Source organism: Macadamia integrifolia, chromosome 14, assembly GCF_013358625.1.
Source record: "Macadamia integrifolia cultivar HAES 741 chromosome 14, SCU_Mint_v3, whole genome shotgun sequence".
Lineage (NCBI taxonomy): Eukaryota > Viridiplantae > Streptophyta > Magnoliopsida > Proteales > Proteaceae > Macadamia > Macadamia integrifolia.
This window is the reverse complement of record NC_056570.1, coordinates 17,660,085-17,681,753: the sequence shown is the minus strand read 5'-3', so window position 1 is coordinate 17,681,753 and position 21,669 is coordinate 17,660,085. Positions and strand designations below refer to the sequence as shown.

General features: G+C 38.3%; 1 protein-coding gene and 1 pseudogene across 1 annotated transcript; one reads left to right on the top strand and one right to left on the bottom strand.

Moving 5' to 3' along the window:
* Positions 1-282: 282 nt before the first annotated feature.
* LOC122062036 (ribosomal protein L11 methyltransferase) lies at positions 283-14,742 on the bottom strand. Its single transcript, XM_042625670.1, is given in 8 exon segments — positions 283-959; positions 961-1,017; positions 1,236-1,547; positions 6,043-6,210; positions 6,684-6,749; positions 12,536-12,676; positions 12,897-12,980; positions 14,125-14,742. Coding segments are annotated over 8 exon segments (1,188 nt in total). The 5' UTR covers positions 14,416-14,742; the 3' UTR covers positions 283-890.
* A 5,532-nt stretch (positions 14,743-20,274) lies between these two features.
* Positions 20,275-21,592, top strand: LOC122060682 (annotated as a pseudogene).
* The last annotated feature ends 77 nt before the right edge of the window (positions 21,593-21,669 follow it).

Here is a 21,669-nt window from a genome sequence, read left to right as displayed (position 1 = left end):
TCTATTACTTGGGTGGGTTTTCAAACCCCGGGATTGAAAATGCATCCATTGCATCTACCGAGCACAAAAAACGCATCCATTGAGTCTAATGAACATAACGAACCCGGGATCACATCACTGAGAGTCTACTGAGCACAAAAAATGTGAACATGAAGATCATATATTTGCCTAGGATGGGCTTTTAACCTTTGACGTAAACTTCAGAGTTAAAATCTTATAATTCTGTTCTGCTAAGGATAAATCATATGCCACAGACATCAAATGGTCATTATTTCACAGCAATATGACAAACATGAATATCTGTGGAACCGCTGTTCCTCATTAGTCAATTTCCAGTTTACTACAAGTTCAGCAGCATTTATCTAAGTTTTACATCAGATTGATCTACATCTTTGAAAACTGGAATTAGTAATATACATGCAACCACAGTGAATCATTTAATAATTAATTCATACTACTGGAGAAACAGTTTCATGTGAGGTTAATATTCCAGTATGAGAAATAAATGCTATTACAGCACTTCTGGTTCATATGACAGCTTCGGCCTAAGCTGTGCACTGAGAATCTCAGGTATGTTCAGATCTAGGATACATTTCTAATACAATCCAACAATTCTTTCTGTTGGATACACACTGGTCCTGCTTGAACGAAATTCGCCCCACACACCAGTAATGAGTTTCCTGTATAGTCAAAACTTGGGCCCCACTCATGTTAGATAAGTGATGGGATGTAATACGGGCCTACAAAGCGACTACAGCAACTCACAGGGCTTCAGTATCCATGAAGGGAGTAAGAAGGATACGGAACATTGTTATCTGCAGTTGTTGACAAGTTCTTCAATGAGTAATCTCATGTCAGAAGGTCTTCTGTACTTGTCCACTGAAGTGGGCCTAAATAACATCATCAGTTGCACCTATACTCATTTTCTTTTTGCCACTAAGACATACCCAACCATCCAACTCTGGTCACTGATATGCTTTCCAGGAACTGGGAATAACGTAATTCAATCTGTGGAAGCTGCAATTAAAGAAAATATCAAAATTAAACTGGGCTCTACTAATCATAAAAAAAAAAAAAAAAAAAAAAAAAAAAAAAAAAAAAAAAAAAAAAAAAAAAGGGACTCGGGGTGGGGGGGTTGGAGTTATTGGCAGTGACAAGCTGCTATTGGTATATGCCTCAAGAATATAGTCTTATTACATTGGAAAATACAAATAGGATTAACAAAAGGATGATACCTGCTCAGAGATGATACCAGATATGCCAACAACAGCTCCAGGCTTGGTAAAACCAGCAATTTGATCTGCCAACTCCAGCAGGGGGTTTAAAAGTATATTTGCAATGACAATGTCATATTTCTCTGTTTCAGCAATGACTCCTCCATGAGACACATCTCCAGCAGCTCCATTTGTGGAATGAAAGTTGGTTTCACTGGGAACCAGACATAATTGCATTTTCTTAGGTTTTATGCCATTCAAAGCTGCATTCTGGCGTGCAGATGATATTGCCTGGGGATCTATATCAACTCCAACTGATAAAGCAGCTCCTAGCTGTGTTAGTATGCTAATTAGGTGAGATCTGTATCTCAAGTTCGATCTGGTCACAAACTTTAAAGAGTAAAAGCAACTAAGAAGCCCCTTTAACTAATTTTCACCACTATCATATGAGATAATGGAGTGAACTAGTAGACAAACCAGGGACAACAAAAGGGGAAAGAAAGAGAATACGATAATTGTGAAAGGAGCAAGATGCAAGTATCAGTGTTGGACAGTGTACTGGAAAGCAGGTTTTCAGAAATATATCAGAGAGATGCTAGATATGCTTTAATACGCGTGGATGCACTTATGATACATGCAAAACAAAAGTTTTTAAACATTGTGCATCATCAATAAATAATAGGTTATCTTTGCCTTCATGACATCTATGTGATTCAAATATTTATTGGAAAGTGCATTATCAAACTTACTAGTAAATAACAAACTATTATATAAGAAACAAAAAATAATTGTTTTGGTAATGAAATTATTTATTCATTAAAAAAAAAGAAGAAGAAGAAGGAGAAGAAGAAGAAACAGTTAAACAAGAAGATACATTTCCGATACATTAGATATCAGTCTGTATTGGTACCATATATCAGTACCGTATCAGTTCATATCAATTATGCACTTAATTTTTATGTATCAGTTTTGTATCTTGTCGACATTGTCAATCTTGATACCAGCCATATCGTGATATGATACAATAAGTGCAGATAGTCTCATGCAATACAATCATTGGAACATTTCATTAATATAAAATTTGAGACTTGGTTCCTGCACAACAGAAGGAATTTCTGTGTCGCCTGCATATTTGCCATGTGGTAGCTTGGATGAAAAGTTTCAGGTTTCAGTTTTGAGCATGGTTTCGACCAGGGTCAAAAAGGAAATATTTGCAAAACCGTGAAATTTCAATTGAAACCTCGAAGGTTCAGTGATTGGTTCAGAGTGAGGGTTTGAGGCCTAAATGACAAAATTAGGTCCCGAAACTTCTAGAAAACCCTATTTTAGACCCTCTAAACATAGTGGACCCTTTTCTACCAAAACAAAAAAACAAAAAAATAGTGGACCCTTAGATTAAAAAAATAAAAACCCAAATGGTAGTTTGACTTTGGACCCTAGATTAGTAGTATACATATTACGCAACTGTATACATCCTTTAATATGGTCTGTTCTACACAAAATTTAGTACTAGAACAAACAATTCAATTAAAACAACAAAAATATGCACTAGGAATTAAAAAAAGAGCAACCCAATGCACGAGGCTCCCGCTATTGCAGGGTCTGGGAGGGGCAAGTGTATGCAGCCTTACCCCCTGCTTCACAAAAGAGGCTGTTTCGAAGTTTTGAACCTGTGACCAACATGTTGCAGTAGTGCAACTTAACAGTTGTGCCGCTGGCTTGCCCACTAGGAATTAATAGACATAAAATTATCAAATATTATACACAGTTCATTACAAAGAGTCAAAGATATGGGAGTCAATACAAGAAGCAAGTCATCCCTCTGCCCATCCTAGAGTACTAGTACCATATAGAGTTCCAAGTAAGAAGGAAAAAAAAAAAACCGACTCCATGAGGCTGTAGATCGGCCTACAGTGTCTGACATATATAAAATTGAGCTCCAACCACTAGGTAATAACCCGTTTTTTCCCAAAAAATTGCTGTAAGAAAATCAATTTAAAAAATTTTAAACATAAAATTAAATCCGGCATCGTAAAGTCATAGATAAGGCTACGGTCTGTAACATATGAAAATTTGAAGGCCAACCACCAATTATTTGACCTATATTTTTAAAAAATTAATTTTTCGGAAAAGTGATATATAGCTTTAACTTAGAATCTTGCATAAATCTATCACAAATAAAATAAATTCTCTTCCGATGCATTCGCCTACTGCCTAACAACCTGTTCTACACTTGTGCGGAAGTGATTTGGCCCAATCACCCTAAAAAAAAAAAAAACCCAATCATTTCTGTTGAAACCAGTAAAGTGGATGAAATGGGTTAAAATTACCCATTGCGTTCCAAAACTGACATTTATTACTTAAGCAATGTAGAATGAAATGATATACTTTGTTGAAATTTCAATCAAAAAGTTTAAAACCTTGCATATCAATCAAGGTTTTTTTTTTTGGATGAATAAAATATATATAAAGCAGGAAAATTGGGGGGGGGGGGGAATATACAAAGCCCGAAGGCCAAATGATACAGCCCTAAGGTCGGGGGGAAGGGGGGAGAATAATGCTGTGCGGTAAACCCCAGGAAGCAACAATAAGCTTGTTCCTTGGGGAGTCTACAACAGATCTGAGGGGGAGGGTACCCAGCTTGGAATAAACATCAAGATGGATGGCCTTCAAAATCATGTCAAGGGATCTAGACTTGGAGGACCATCTACGGAGATTGTGTTCCATCCAGATATGAGAGATTGCAGCACCAAACGCAAGCTTACCGGCAATGTCGCAAGAGGATTTCCCCGGAAAGGTCATATCAATCCAAATCCATTCTCTTTGAAAGGGTAGGGGAGTTCTCTTGGCAGGCCAACACATGGAGAGGACGTGTTTCCAAATACGGGAGGAGAAGGGGCAGTCAAAGAAAAGATGGTTGGTGTCCTCCATGTCGTTCCAGCAGAGGCAACAAGCAGGGGAGATAGGAAGGTGGCGATAGGTGAGAAAATACTGGGTAGGGAGGCAGTCCGAGAGGGCTCTCCAAAGAGTAAAGCTATAAAGGGGGATGTGGGCACGGAACCAGACAATGTTAAACCAGGGGGTGAGGGGGGAAGAGGTCCTCGAGTGGTTCCAAGAGGAAGAGGAGGAGAAGCACCCAGAAGGGGAAGCGGACTAGGAGATGCGATCGGCTAGGGAAGAAGAAGGGGGAGGGATGGAATTGAGGGATTGCCAAATGATGGAAGGGAGGGGATATTCGGGGGGGGGGGGGACCAGGAGTTGTTGGAAATGATGAGAGAGACGGGAGGATCTGGGAATACCAAAAGAGTAGACTGCTCGATTCCCCACAGATGGGAGAGGATACCAGCAGGGTGCCAGATATCGAGCCAGAAGGAGGTGTTCAGACCATTGCCGATGGTGGATTTGATAGCATTCAAGGCCAGTGGTTTGGCAATGAGGTTTCATTTTGACATCTGTCAAAACCGAAATATTTCGCGAAATTTCGGTGAAACCTTGAACTATGCTTGGATGGGGCCTAAATTTTGTGACATGTAGACTCAGAGGTCCCCTGCTCACATGCTGAATTATATGCAGCCTGCATATCAGAGTAGTGGTAGAAGTACTGCAGGCATGCATGTACATACATGGTTGAAGAATTTCATTGAATTTGAGCATGAACTTTGACACAATGCCAATCCAAGCTATGTCCTATGTATCCAACAGTTGGAATTGCTATGTCATCTATCGATGTGGCATGAAGATAGTTGGCCATGCGGGAAGCCATTTCCCTTTACTTTTTTGGTGTTATTCAAAAGAGGTGAACTTTCACCCACCACATGGGAACTGAATGCTTTCTCTAGAAAATATTGCATCCATAATAACAAACACATTTGACTGAAACTACATGAAATATTTCAGTGTCGACTAAATTGAAACAAAAGGTCCACCTAAATTGCAGTGTTGAAATGGCACCGAAATATTGTGGTTTTGTTAGAAGTCGAAATGGGGTTGAAATCCGAAATTTCAAACCTCGATAATAATAGTTCTTACTAGTAGCTAGTAAGCATACATAACTTTCAGTGTTATTATAATTCTAAGAAGCAGCTCAGGAGAGAGACAGAGAGAGCAACTTAGATAAAGGGTCAAAGCACGGTTGATACGGGTCAGAACTATTGAAGTTATTTGACTTGAGAGAGAACAACGCAAGGTGAATGAGGGTTTAGTACCTAAGCGTTTAAAGCGAAGGGTTCACAGTAGTAACAAATTTTAGGGTTTATCAGCATAGAAAACCTCTTTAGTTAAGTGAAGGCTTAGTTGAGTTTAGCACAGTAAGGGAGACTAAAGTAAACCTGGATGGTCAATGGATTGCCAGTTTTGACAAGGCGGCTTGTGGTATTTTATTACATTTATTCATTGCACTATAACTAAGACCATCTTATTCTTCATTAGTTGACAAACTTTAAGACATCCAAACCAAGATTTGATACTTCAATCAAAAGATTAGATAACCATATCAATTTAGGAAAGAAAGTGTAAAAAGATCGAGATGACCAATTGAATGGCTTTGAATTGACAACAAATATGGATTTAAACTGGGTTTGAAGAGGAAGTAGGATCTGTGTTTCTGACCCCTTTTAGTCTTAATTGATTTAAGATTCATATAACCAAAACCATTCAATAGGCAATAGCTGTTATGTAAGCCTGCTAGGTCCTACTCTTGCATCCTGTTTAGCAGTAGTTCTAAGTTTGAATAGCTGTTCACCTGACCTCTAGCTAGACTGAACAATGTACTAATAGATTTGCTTCCACTTTTATGTCAAGATTTAGAGTAGAATGCCGGCCATAGTACCTTCAGTGCTGCAATACCAAGAATTCCAGAACCTGTGCCATAGTCCAAGAAAATTTCTCCTCCTTTTATCAAGCTATGCAATAACAACAAACACAACTTAGTTGTTGGGTGGTCCCCTGTTCCAAATGCCAATCCTGGATTAAGAATAATGTTGGTTGCTTGAATATCCTGCAGAAGAAGACACAAACACAATGACTAATGTTCTATACATCAATGAACATAAAATTAAGTACATTTCACTAAGCAGAAAAATAAAATTTCAGTATGCGGGGGGAATAGAAAATTGCAGTAAAACAAATCACCATTTTTTATAGGCATAGGAAAGAAATCCTTCCTCTCCACCAACACCCCCCCCCCCCCCAAAAAAAAAAAAAAAAAAAAAAAAAAAAAAAAAAAAAAAAAAAAAAGAAAAAAGAAAAAAGGAAGGACCTGTACTTGAGTTAAGGGCAGCTGATGAGGAACCAAATTCAGGAAATAAGATTGTTGAAACTTGAAAGTGAAGTGAATGAAACCAAAATTGCAACAAACAAAAGTTTCCGAATTTCCAAAAGTATGAAAAAAGCAAATTTCTAGACTAAAACTCCACAAATATATCATCTATCATTTAAAATTCTAGAAAAAATAATTCAAGTTAATCATACCGGGGGAGTTCTCCACTCTGGAACAATCCAAAGACCCTCCGTTACTTTCACAGGATGAAATGATTCCTGTAACATAAACAGGGAAATGGAATTGATTTGTAATTTCCAAAAGAACTACCACATTCTAAGGGTATAGGATGCAATGGAATCCATGAACCAAAAATAACTAATAAAGTCAACCTAAAGCTCACAAACAGCATTATTCTTAATTGTAATTTAAAGAGAGGACATTTAGGGGCATACAGAGTAGTGAATAGTCTTTTTGTATGATTAATTTTACTTACTCTCCTGTGCAGCAACAAAAGGTAGTAAAGCATAACTATTCCATGGCATTGACAGGTCTTTATTTCCCTTAAAAAATACTAGGCTTGTCAAAAGGGGGAAAATATCATCTCTTATATTGTAATCCACACACCCCCTGCCCGGTCTTTTTGGATAGATAACAAGCAGTTAACCAAGAAGAAAAGACGAGAATATAGAGTTACAGGACAAAAACAAGAAGTCAACAAAACAGATAGCCAGCACCAGTAAAACCCATACAAGGACAAATCAATTGGAACAGATCCTAGGTACAAGGCATGTATATTGACACCCAGTCCCCAGGTCAGCTAAGAATTAGTTGATACCACTTCTTTCATAGAAGTCACCACATAAGCTAAATTAAATTAGTCAGAAATCAGAACAATCATAAACATTATCTCAAGATATAGAATAAGCAGAAATCTATTCAAAAAACAAATAGTTGTTGTAAACAGATCAATTTCTTCAAGTATCTCAGATTTGCCTGCAGAACTCAGTGAGAAGGAACTGAAAATGCTTTTTCTTGTCTCACTCTTGATATTTTGATGAGAAAATTATGGAACAGTCAGTGATGAAGTCCCCCCCCCCCCCTTTTTCCCTTTTTATATTAATGTTTTCTATCAGATAAGGGAAGAGGGAGAAGGACATCTAAGTTCAATCACAAATGGTTTTTTTTCGGTGAATAGAAATATATTAGAAAAAAAGGACTATACAAGAGGCACCCCAAAGGGAAGAAAGATACATCAAACAAAACAAAGGCTACTTAGTGCAGCCAAATCTGAAGTCCCCAAGACAACAATGTGCCTGTTCTTAGCACAATCTGAGCCAGAAGCATTGAGATGATTGACCTGTTAAGAGTTTATGTAATAAGGGTACTTTAGGAACAAGTTTGTTATATTCTTGTTTCTTATTGTATTTTCTAGTTTTCCCTTTTACCTCCCTAGGGAGGTGTATGTAATTCCTTTCATATTGTTAGTGAAGTAATATATGTGCGGTAGAGAATGTTTTCTCTACACACAACATTCTGCCATTATCTTCTCCTTCAGATTCTTCTCCTTCCTCTTCTACTCCAACCTTCCACTCCCTTGTTCCCTTACTTTCTCTCCATCCTTATATTCTAACTTGATCTTCGTCTTAATCTCAAAATCTATTAAGCTCCAAAATCTGCTTGAAAGCTAGGGAAGAAGAGGTCCCTCTGCACATATTTCTTTCCCACCTTATGGTCCATATATGATAAATAGAAGCACAAAAAGCCATTATGACTAGAAGATTACAAACTTGAACTCCTGTTTGATCCACCTCCATTCTCCATCAAAGGAAGGAAGGGGGTTGTGAGAAGGCCAGCCAACATTTCTAAAGAACCTCTTTCCAAATACTCAGAGAGATAGGGCATCTGAAAAATGCAGAGGGAAACACTTAGATGAAGAGAGAGAGCCCACCGCAATATCCCCACTTCCCCGGGGGGGGGGTCTTCTAGAAATCAAGTGCAGCTGAACCAATACTAAAGCAAGGTCAAAAGAAGCTTTGGGACTCGGGTCCCATAGACCACCAGATATAATGGAGGATGCAAGGGCCATTCTGCTCGCACTTGCATCATATCTTAAACCTCTCACCAAAGGCAGAAAGGAGAACTCCACACGGGTGTCAGTTATCAAGCCATCATCAATCAAATATTTGATCACAGCTGAGGCAATACTTCTAAGCTTAAGAATCTTCCTCCATGTCCACGATGCATCAAAGGCACATGAGACTGTCCAAATTGAATGATATTTAAGATATCAAGAGGCAAGAGTGCATCGAATTGACCCAGATGCTATCCTTCCTTTCTACAATCCACCAAAGAAGCTTCAAGAGAACAGCCTTGTTTACCTCTTTCACCCTTCTCAAACCAAGACCTCCCCCTTTCTTTGGAAGGTAGACAGAGGCTGATGTAGATAAGTCACTAATGGGCTTATTTTATTACAAATAAGCCTTAGGTTGGGTTATGTATGTGTTGGGCCTTTGATCCCATGGGTTTTCTTTGTAATGGGCCACTTTAATGGACCTAAAATATGGGTAGAAAGTAGGAAAACGGGATATAATTCATTAGTTTAATTAGAGTCTTGTTTTGAGTCTATTTCCTTTGTTATTTCAGTTTTTTTGTCAGTTTAGGTTTCCCAATTAGTTAAGGATTCGGTAAAGCCTTTCATTTTTAGTCTTTGAGTCAGTTTTGAGTCTTCTATATAAGTTTGTAAGGGGCTACAGCATTAAACACGAATTTATTAATGAAAAAAGAAAGATAGCTTATGCTATTGTGCTGTGGGATACAGTTGGGTGAGATGCCCTAGGTGAGATGCCTAAACCAGAGGGCGAGATGCCCATTCACTAGTTCTTCTTCCCCCTTCTCAACCCTCCATCGAATTCTCTTTCTTTTCTTATTTTCTTTTTATTTGTTTGTTGTGAGAGAGTGTTTAAGAGCTAGAACCAAGCCTATTGGAGGACATCTTCTCTATTCAGCCAGAATTTCAGATCTTGGCTTGGATTAGGATCACTTGTGATTATAGTTCTACATTAGAGGCCCAATGAACAGAGTGCAAGAATAGATCTATTATTGTCACTCCCTTTCCAAAGAAAAACACTCATAAGAGCCTCAATTTTCTTGATGATAGAGCCCGGAATACCATACACAAAAGTCCAGTAGAGGTAGGAAGCTTGCATAATGGCTCTAATCAATGCCAACCAGCCAGCAAAAGAGAGAAATTTGTTTTTCCATAGGTGGAGCTTTTTCTTAAGTCTATCAAGTTATAGGCTCAGTGATATGCAGAGAGCCGAGCAGGAATTAGACGAAGCCCCACATAAGAGATTGGCAACTGACCAGACTCACACCCCACAAGATCCTTAAGAACTTTGGAATCAACCAGAACTCCAGTGACAAAGATTAAAGATTTCTAAGGATTAATTGCCAACCTAAACATGCTTGTAAATAAACTTAAGTCATCCAAAATAGCAGATATGGATAATTCCAAGGCTCTAGAGAATATGAAGATATCATCAACATAAATCAAATGGCTAAGGTTCATCTCCTTATATTTTGGAAGAGGCTCAAGCAACCTTTGAACAACTTTCCACTTGAGACATGAGGAGAGACCTTCCATCATCAACGTGAACAATAAAAGGGGAGAGGGGTAAACCTTGTTTGATTCCAATCTGAGGAGAAAAATATCCCACCGGAGTTCCATTCACCAACACTGAAGTGTGAATTGGGGATGGAAAGGTGAACCCATTGAATAAATTTGGTGGGAAAGACAATCTTTCTAAAATCCTTAGGATTTATTCCCATCTCACTGTGTCAACAACAACAACAACAACAAAGCCTTATTGCAACTTAGCTGGGTCAGCTACATGGATCCAAGCAAGGGCAAAGAAGAGTAAAGTAAACAGTTAGGGGAAGAAAAAGACAAAAAGAGTAACGAAGTAGAACACAGATAGATGGGGTCCTCCGCATGGATCCTAGCCCTCCAATCCGCTCTATTTGAGACCATACTTGAAACAAGGCCTAAAGTGAGCATATCTTTCTTCACAACCTCACTGTGTCAAAAGCTTTCTTGATATCAAACTTTAGCATAGCCAACAAGGGGGGTGGCTATATACTAAATCCCATAGCAATCTCACTACACAATAAGATATCATCTGCAATCCAGGAATGAAGGCAGATTGGTTGATAAACACAGGATCTCCAACCACAGATTTCATTCTACTGGTCAAGACCTTAGCAATGAACTTGTAAATGAGATTGCTAAGAGAAATGGGTCTGAAATCACTAACCATTGAGGCTCCTTCAATTTTGGGGATAAGGCTAATGAAGGGTTGATTTATGCTTTCAATATGCTCCGGCCCTAATGCCTTAAGCATTTTGTGAGATTTAATTGTATTCAAGATTTCCTCCTCTATAGGAATAGAAGCTAAAGCACTCTGCTCTAAGAAAATCATACCCAACGGGATGTATGGAGGAATGTCACAAACCAGGTCCATAGTGGAATGTTTGAACAGCACAGAAAAATGATCAAGAATTTCACATCTAATATCAGCTGGAGTATACAACAGGCTAACGGCCGACCTCAGAGGTGGTAAGCCGCAAGATAGAGTTGAAGCTTTGCATCAACGAGATTGTGTAGGAAGTAAAGCATTACAACGGATCCGATTTCAAATTTTAGAGATATTTTATTAAAGGTTAATCTTAGTGTAAACTGTAGCCTAGCAAATGTCACCATTCAACATGGCCCATAAAAGATAAAAAATCATTATGATATTTGATATCTTTGTATGGTACAACAATTTTTAATTTACCATTCATGCCCCGTACAAGACAAAGGGGACCCCCCATTGTATGGAGGGTACAACCTTCACGGTGGCATTCTTAGTGTAACCAACCATGGTTACGTTGAGAACGACTCTTTTATTAAAGACATAGCAAACCTTGGGAATACAGTTCAAGATTGTTTCTCCCATACAACTATTCAACATAGAAGAATGTATTCAGATAAAATATAGGGTTATGAAAATAATTATACAACTAATATAGAGATATTTAAAGATATTAAGATTTAATCCCATGAACATTTAGGAATATCTCAGGTGTGACGAGCAAGTAAATTTGGAAAAAGATCAGTTTTGCTTTCATTTACATGGGAAAAAGGTGTGCCTAAAGCATGTCCAAATTTCTTCTCTGGGTGATCAATCCTTTGTCAAAGACATGAATAACATACATGACAAATTTATATTATCCATCTGATAGGCAATCTTGTGGACAGCCTCCTAAGCCCTTCCACATATGAGAACTGGTCTGCAAAGACTTCTATGCTGAATGATACATCCAAGAAACCTATGCGTTCTAAAATATACAAAGGCCAAGCTTTCCTGGTTGGCTGAATACAAATGAAAACTTTGGTGAGCTACTGGCATCCCCTCAGCACCTGAGATAGGTATTCGGTTCCTTTCAAGCCTTTGTAGCCTAGCTGTTTTGACAAACCTAAGACCAGTAGATAGATAATTTAAGAGGCATGCACATACTATGATAGAATTTGTGCTGGTTAATGAGGTAAACTGAGTTAGTAACCACCCCAACAAAGTGCCTAAACTGCAATGTGCACAGTCATAGGGTGGCCAATGACTAGTTTGAGTTACATGTGAAGCACCTAATCTTGATTTTGTCCTTCAACAACTCACTAGAACGAAGCTGTCATTCTGAAGACTGAGGTTTAAGGAAAGAATGAATTGCTGCAAGCCAGCCGCACTGACTGGTGAACATATAAAGATGCAGCCTTGACATGACTATCACAAATTTCGATTACATGATTTCCCGGTCAAACATGAATACAGAACGCATGAAAAGAACCTAAAAAGTGTAGTGGCTGCAGAGGTCCTTTCAGTACAATTGACAATGGAGGAACCAATGAGACGAAAGAATTCACAAAACGAGAAAGAAATATAAGATAAGATAGATAACAATAAGATTGGTGGTATTTAAAAATAAAAAACAATAGAATGCAATAGTTTGGGTGAGGCATCTTAACCTGTGATTTCTTTATCCAGTCGCATTTTTCACCCATTATGACTTCATAATGAAGCATCTCCTTCAACCCAACGGAATCAGCAGCACTTGAAATACATGAATTCACATCTTCACATTCTACAAATATGGAATTGATGCAGATCTGTAAAAATATCATTCCAAAACATGCTTAAACCAGGAAAAGGCTATCCTGTTCACTCTGCAATAATGTGGGAGTGGAACCAGAAATAAACCCCCACCACACAACACCTCCCACAAAAGAAAGAAGATCAAGAAAAATATTAAAATAAAACCAAAGGTAGGTTATGAAGAAGATATAAGAAGGGTCTTCAACAAAGGTAGAACATTTCGGGGTTCATTACCTCGTCAATACTCTCACAACTATCTGGTTCATCAATGCTGGTAGAACTTGCACCAAAGCATAGAAGCGCTTCGGAAAGCATATCCTGGTCAATAGGATCATTTAAACAGTTCAGACAATTGTTCTCGGGAAAGATGCTTCATGGTATCATCAACAGTTATTTCAGATTTTCTTAGGAACCAAGAGATGTAAAAGTAATCCAAAAGAGGAAATAATAGGCAATGAAGACATAAGTTTGTTATTACAAGACAAACAGGACACATTTAGAGACAAAATATGTTCTCAACGTAAAGCTTTGCCAGGGAAAATCTAGAACCAACAGTAGTGACTGCGAAAGAATTCTTCTGAAACTAACCAGACCCAAAGAGCACATTTTATTGTGAAGAATCTGATGCTTGCAAAGTAAAAGATAAATCCACAAAACACTGGAAGATTACTCCACCATAATGGATCTGGTGGACACTTGAAAAGAGTTGGTATGCAACAGATAACCACCCATGAGTCCATGCACTTCTCATGGTGACAATAACAACATTGGTTAGGATTAGCACTTCCAGTTGTAATAGTAAATACAGTTATAAGAGACGAAATGACAAAGAAAGGTTGAATTCGATGAGATACTTTTAGGCCCAGTTCTTCACATCTACATGCTTAAAATCAAATATATTCCCTTTCTACTGCACAATTCAGTGTTGGATTCTTAGACGTAAGTCTTAAATTTAACATATTAATAATACTTCATTACCAAAAATAAAACATATACTCCAATACACAAATAATTTACCAGTTTGCTTTTCAGGGCAAAAAGTTGTTCAACTCCGTCTTTCTTCATACACTTATTACACACCAAAAAAGCCTCAATTCCAATTTCAGCGACTTGATTGGAAGCCAGATCCAGTCACTGAAACTTGGATAAGCATGGGAACAAGTTCCCATATCAAGCATGCTATCAAGGAACTAAATAACTACCTTCTTAGAGTTCGAGTTAATGCATTGTAATTACAAAAATCCGCAACCAGAGATTTCAACCAGTAAAACAACGTCTCCATGGCTCTTCTTGTTTCATCACTCAATTACTAGTAACAGTCAACTTTCAAGAGCACAAAAGCAACTCCCATTGCTTCCCGAGGTGAAATCTCCAAATGTGGAGTTCTCAACCCAATCAAAAACACTTGCAAAAAGAAAGAAAAAGCAATAATTCAGGAAGAAACGATTAGGAAGAAGCTCACAGCGAAATCTTTCGGGCAGCGAACTCGAACAGACAAGTAATGAGAGGGCGAGTAGCCATAAGTCAAAGAATCCGAAGAGGTCGAAATGCGGGCGAGCATGGGGCCACCGAGGCCATGAAGCCCTCTCGCTTTGCTGCCCAAGGGGAGAGTTGAGGAAAAGTGATGGAACGGAAGAAGAGGATGAAGGGGAGAGCGAGGGAGTGGCAGAGCAGACACGTAGAAATGGTAGAAGGGAGAAGAGAGGTACTTCAACTTGAAAAGAGAATGGCGAAACAAACCCGCCAACGACATTCTCCTCCGCTTCTTTATCTGCTTAGCTTAACCTCAACGTGTTTCAGGTTCTCCAACGACGTTTGATGCTTGAAGAATTTTGGCTTCGCTAAAGCAATTCGAACTCCTCCATCTTTTGCTTCCTAGTTCTTACCCATTCGGATGAACTCGGAGACTCACCAGCCAGCGCGAGCGAACAACTCAGAGGGTTAGTCGTGTTTATGGTTAGGCATGGTTCCAAGAATCGTGCATCTGGTCCGTGAATCGGCCATTTTGGATCGGAAATTATCTTTGTTTTTTTGTTATTACATTCTAAGGAATTGTCCAAGGGAACACTACTCAGTACTCAAACACTCTAGAGGGGGACGAGGGATGATAGGAAGGGGGAAGGGGGAAGGGGGAAGGGGAGGGGGAGGGGAATACATGTGACAAAAGTCAATCCTTAGACTTTCCACAGTCCCCGCGTCTGCTCTACAAGCAAAGGCAGAAGCTGCAATCAGTGCACTGCGCACTGGATCCACTGGATCGAAAATTATCGCTAATCCATATCCTAACCAACTTGAAAACGTGCCAAAGTCAAAAAAGGGTGTCAATTTGAAATCAAAATCAAATATGAGAATCGAAACCAACCCTTTAAGAGTGTGTTTGATTTGTTGATCCTACAAATGTATTTATGTAGAATTGTGATTCTACAATTAACACTGGTTCCACTTGAAAATAATCCAAGGTAGAGTCAAGTGAATCTAGGGGTGTAAGTTTGGCCTTGACAGTCCAAACCCACCCTAGCCCGCCTTCAGCCTGAACCCTGTATAACCCGATTATAAGGGTTAACCTGGCCCATCCCGAGCGCCTCAACCCAGGCCCAACCCGGCATGATTTTAACCTTGATCTAGTATTGTGTTAGTAATAGTGTCCCCTTCCCCTAGGCCCACATCATGTGTTACACAAGCGTTACACAAACTGTCTATATGACTACAAGCATTACACAAGCTATCTGTACATGTGACAAGAGTCAATCCTTAGACCTTCCACACTCCCGGTGCCTACTCTCCAAGCAGAGGCTGCAATCAGTGCGCTATGCACTGGATCCACTGGATAGAAAATTATCACTAATCCATATTCTAACCAACTTGAAAACGTGCCAAAGTTAAAGGGTGTCAATTTGAAATCAAAATTGAAAATGAGAATCAAAACCAACCCTTTAAGAGTGTGTTTGATTTGTTGATCCTACAAATGTATTTATGTAGACTTGTGATTCTACAATTAATAATGGTTCCACTTGAAGATAATCCAAGGTAGAGTCAAGTGAATCTAGGGGTGTAAGTTTGGCCTTACAGTCCAAACCCACCCTAACCCGCCTTTAGGTTCATAACTCAATTATAAGGGTTAACTTGGCCCATTCCGAGGGCCTGGGTTGAGACCTAGGGCCAACCCGGCCTGATTTTAACCTTGATCTAGTATTGTGTTAGTAATAGTGTCCCCTTCCCCTAGGCCCACATCATGTGTTACACAAGCGTTACACAAACTGTCTATATGACTACAAGCATTACACAAGCTATCTATACATGTGGCAAAAGTCAATCCTTAGACCTTCCACTCCTGGTGCCTACTCTCCAAGTAGAGGCTGCAATCAATGCGCTATGCACTGGATCCACTGGATAGAAAATTATCACTAATCCATATTCTAACCAACTTGAAAACGTGCCAAAGTTAAAGGGTGTCAATTTGAAATCAAAATCGAATATGAGAATCAAAACCAACCCTTTAAGAGTGTGTTTGATTTGTTGATTCTACAGATGTATTTATGTAGAATTGTGATTCTACAATTAATAATGGTTCCACTTGAAGATAATCCAAGGTAGAGTCAAGTGAATCTAGGGGTATAAGTTTGGCCTTGATAGTCCAAACCCACCCTAACCCGCCTTTAGCCGGAACCCTGTATAACTCGATTATAAGGGTTAACTTGGCCCATCCCGAGGGCCTGGGTTGAGACCTACGCCCAACCCGGCCTGATTTTAACCTTGGACTAGTATTGTGTTAGTAATAGTGTCCCCTTCCCCTTGGCCCACATCATGTGTTACACAAGTGTTACACAAACTATCTATATGATTACAAGTATTACACAAGCTATATGTTTGACTTCAACCCACATCATCTGCTACACAAGCCATATACTCTTACCTATTGAGTTAAGACGACCAAATGGCTAAATTATTTCCCCCATTTTCTTTACATATGTTGTCTTTGTGTCTTTAGTCATGTATTGATATGAACTTTAGATACAGTAATAATCATGAAGAATTGAGCCAAATTTCAACATGTTCAATTTCTGCGAAATGTGGTGATGCTAGGTGTGTAAAAGGTCTATCTTATAACCAAAACTTGACAACCTTGCATACTGCAAATTTATGGATTAACGGTGGACAAGGGTTGGCCATAGTCTTAACATCTCCCCACCACCCCTTTGGTAAATAGGTTTAACATTTGTAACCCTTTGTAGGAAAAAAAAAATATAGGACCAACCAGGGTCAACCCGGCCCAACCCTGAGCCCGATAAGGTTGGGCTTGAGTGTGAACCCGATGAGGTTGGGTTGAGCATGGGTTGTGTTAGGGACCTAGGGTTGGGTTAGGGTTTTAAGAAACCCGGCCCAACCAGCTCTATTTCACACCTAGGGCCCCGTTTGTTTAGTGGGGGAGTTACATAGGGTGGGATTTAAGGGGTGGGATAGTTGTATGAACTATACCACCCCATGGCTTTCGAAGTTGTTTGGTTATCAGGGGTGGGGTTTTCAAAAGACAACAAAAAATATTTGTGCACTCCCTTGTCGGCCGACGTGGATGTACAATTCTCTCACCCCAACCCCTCACAAAGTCCTACCAAATTGGTGGGACTTTGCAGGGAAAGCTGTTGGAGATGGCGTGAGAGAACATTGTGCTTCAAGCTTTGCCACCGCCATCGGTCTGTCCCATGGCTTCAAGCTCCGCCACCACCATCGATGTGCCCAGCCGTTGCACCGTCACTCTTCCGCCAGGGCTGCAAGCATAGAAAAAAAAAAAAAGGGAATCAAAGAAGAAGAAGATGCTACATATCACACAGAAATAAAGAGAGAGAGAAAAAAGAAGAAAAGGGAAATCAGACAAGAAGAAGAAGAGGAGAGAAGGAGATGAACTAAAATCTGTAGCCTGATCTACAAGATCAAACAGAAAAAAGAAGGGAAATAAAAAACCTCATCACTCTACGCCTAGGCTGCAAGCAAAAAAAAAAGGGGGAAATCGAACAAGAAGAAGAAGAGGAGGAGAGAAATGTAGGGGGCTGCAGTTATGATGCAAACTAAAAAAAAATTGGGGATTGAAGAAGAAGAAGAAGAAGAGGAGAAGAAGATGGAGAATATAACCCTGAGTTTGAAACATAGTTATCAATTCGGCCGAATAATTCGCGCGAACCGAATTTTAAAGAATTTTATTAAAAATTCGGACCGAATCCGAATTAAAAATAAAATTCTTTAAAATTCGCGACTTTTTCCAAAATGAATATAAATCGCGAATAATTCGGACCGAATCCAAATTAAACCGAATTATTCGGTCCATTTAAACATTATTTAAAAAAAAAAAAACCCCAATAAGATTTTTTGACCGCTTTTTTGACTGAATCCTTAAATTAATCGTCCGAATTATTCCGAATAATTCTCCGTCCGAATAATTCCCGAATCCGAATTTACTAACTATGGTTTGAAATCCACTCATTGTTTCCTATTTGAAGCTTGGACGTTGGAGCTCTCAGGTAAATGAAAGTTATGAAACCCTCTTTTCTCCTTTATCTCTCTCCATCTCTCTCCTTATCAACCAAACAGACATGGAATGAGAAAATTAAGGGGAAGTATGATTTTTCCATTCCTATCGGGTAAAACACTCCCACCCCATCTCCATGTGGGTCCCACTCCCACTAAAATCCCACCCCAGGCACCCCACTAAACAAATGGGGCCTAAGTGAATCTATGAAAACATAACTTTACACTAAAATGACAAAATAAAAATCCTCACAAAGACTGCCCTATTGAACCATTTCGACTGTTTCTGCCTTTGAACCTAACCCCATTAATGAGAAAGGAATTGCCATCTGAAATCTGGAGTTGTAGGTGTGAGTTTAGAGTTCGGAGTCTTCGGATTGACTTTGTAGCCCACCATACTCTCTCTCTCTCTCTCTAGCGAAGATATGTGGCTTCACCATTTTTTATGATTACTTTAAATAGCCCCGTTTGCTTTCTCGTAAAAAGGATGGGGCAAAGAAAATCTTTATTGTTTATTATTTAATGGTTATTAATGTGACGATGAAAGATTTTTAATTTTTTCTGAAAATCACAAAATAAATTTGAACTATTTAATTACATAATTTTTTTTTGGACAAGTGTTTATTGTATGAGAATAACCCCTACACTTAGGGCGTGGCCCCAGGAAGGGCATGGTGGTCATTGTGCAACACCTTCTGTTTGTGGTCCATGGGTAACCATTATCGGACAGAAAATTTTATCCAAATTTGTTTATATAAATTATCATTTACATGAAAATTTTAACGTTAAATCAAATAGATAAACACCAATATTATATCAACTAAAAAACTGATTTATTTTTAAACTTTGTTGCCATATAGTTAGACTGCGTTTTTTTTTTTTTATAATTTAATTAACACTTAAAAATATTAATTTTTTCAATCAGATGGGAACAGTTAACTTACTAAGTTGCTTGTATTTTAGGCACTTTCCAACCACATGTAAAGTAGGTCTTGGAGATCCATGATTGGGATGAATAATTGGTCTTTTTTCTTTTTGGAATAGTTCATTTATCTTGTGGATTATTTACATGTCAAATATAGGTTATCATCTAAATCATATCAGCTCCATTTAATTGTAAGGGAAATACAAATATTTCTTGATAAGTGAAATATATTGAGCAATAGAATGCTACCCACTGGCGTAGGTACATGTTAGTACACGCAGCTAATGGGAGAGCACACATGATCTTTAGCATTGAGTAGCACGATTTTTATGCATCTATTGCATCTAGGCATAGACGTAAGTGGGCAATATTTTTTTCTCCAAATAAATTTTACACGAAATTTATTTTTTTGATGTTCTATTGAAAATATATATATATATATATATCATACTATTATATAAAAGTACGTACTCATGTTTCGTGGCTAATCTTTCACTTGACTACTTTATCTTTGTATTTTATTTAAATACCTTATCGTTTTCACTTTCTTTGTTGTCTATTGTTCTAATTTTTTCCAAAATTTTGGTACCTTTTACTTTATTTAATACTTAAATAATCTCTAAAAAAAATTTAAATATTCTAAAAAAGATTTACTTTCTTATTCCTCTTAGGAGTCATGTTCAAATCCCTTGCTATCTCTATTTCTTTTTTTAAATATCTTTTATGATATGCTTTACCTGTTACTTCCTTATACTTCCATATTCATAGCTCTCTCTCTTCTTTTGGGCTCTGTGTTAAGCAAATCGAAATCTTCTATTCAAAGTTGTGTTAAATACTCTAAAAAAATTATTTCTTATTCCTCTCACGATCCACATCCAAATCCCTTTATCCCTCGTCCTTTTTTTACTCTCACTCACACACTTTTTTTTTTCTTTTTTTAATCTCATGTTCCTCTCTCTTTCTTTTTTTAAATATATTTTTGATAATGTATCCTCCTTTCTTTACTTTCTCTTTTATTTTCCTATTGAAATCTCACGTCCTCTCTCATTCTTTTTTTTTTTTTTTTAAATATATTTTATGGTATGCATCTTCCTAAGTGTATCCTTCTGTGAAGTAGGCGTTTTAGGGTTTAGAGAATGCACAAGTTTATGCTTTGCATTAGCGGTGATGGCGGTCGTTGGAGCTCAACCAGAGGTGAAGCTTTTCAACAAATGGTCTTTCAAAGAAGATCATACCGGTGATATTTATTTGGTGGGTTGCATGGTGTGTCTCCATCCAAGCATGTCACCTATGTACCACACATAAGGGAGGTATTCTGTGAAGAGATTCAAGAAGGCCCAATGCCCCATTGTGGAGAGGCTAACAAATTCTCTGATGATGCATAGACGAAACAACGAGAAGAAACTACTAGTTGTCCGTATTGTCAAGCATGGTATGGAAATCTTCCACCTTCTCACAGACTTAAACCCCATTCTAGTAATTGTTAATGCAATCATCAACAGTGGGCCAAGAGAAGTTGCAACTCCAATTGGTTCTATTGGTGTGGTGAGGCATGAGGCTATATCTCTCCTCCGAGGCGTGTTAACCAAGCAATATATCTTCTTACAACAGGTGCTCATGAGAGTGTTTTTAGGAATATAAAAACCATAGCAGAATGCTTGGCAGATGAGCTCAGCAATGTTGCCAAGGGCTCATCGAACATTTATGACTTTAAGAAGAAGGACGAGATTGAGAGAGTTGCTAAGGCCGACCATGAAGAGGCATTTAGTTTACTGAATAAACTAATGGCAAGGGGGATTCTCTTTTATTCTGCATCCTTTATTAGTGATTCTTTTTCTTGGTTGATTATGCAAGGATTGCTCCCACTTTCTATGGAAGTTAGTTTTGTTGCTAATTATGAGTTTTGGATTCTTTTTTTTTAATGTTAAATTAAGTAAAGTAAAATAAAATATTCGTAAGCTCTCTCTCTCTCTCTCTCTCTCTTTCTCTTCTTTTGGTCTCTATGTTAAGCAAATCCAAATCTTCTGTTCGTTCCTTGAAAATGGGAAGAGATGTTGTTTCAGCTCCCTTCTTGGAAACTGATAGTTGGGTCCAATCCCAATAGAAATTGGGAACATCACTACTCTCGGACCTGTAAGTTCTGATTTTTCAACATTTTTCCTATCTGCATTGTTCAAAAAATGATTCATTTTAAAAATTTTCATTTACAGACATTCAAATTTTCAGGGTCCTCATGCCAACTAGCTCTTTGGATCTCTTTCTCGAGAATTAGGCAAATTGGTGGACATAAAGAGAATGTAAGTCGTATTCTCTTCTCCACTTGAACATCCCTCTCTGATATTCAGTTCTGGTTCCCCCTTCCCTTGAATTTACATCTCTTTTGAAGAAATTTAATATATTATGGAATGTTTGATTGTTTTTATTATTAGTCTGATTTCATAGAATTATTTCACAGGGCCATTGCCAGATAGACTTGCAAATTTAACCAACTTAAGGGATTTTAAGTTTCTATTTATATCTACATGTCCTGCTTTTTTCCTTTCTTTATTTCTTTTTTTTTTT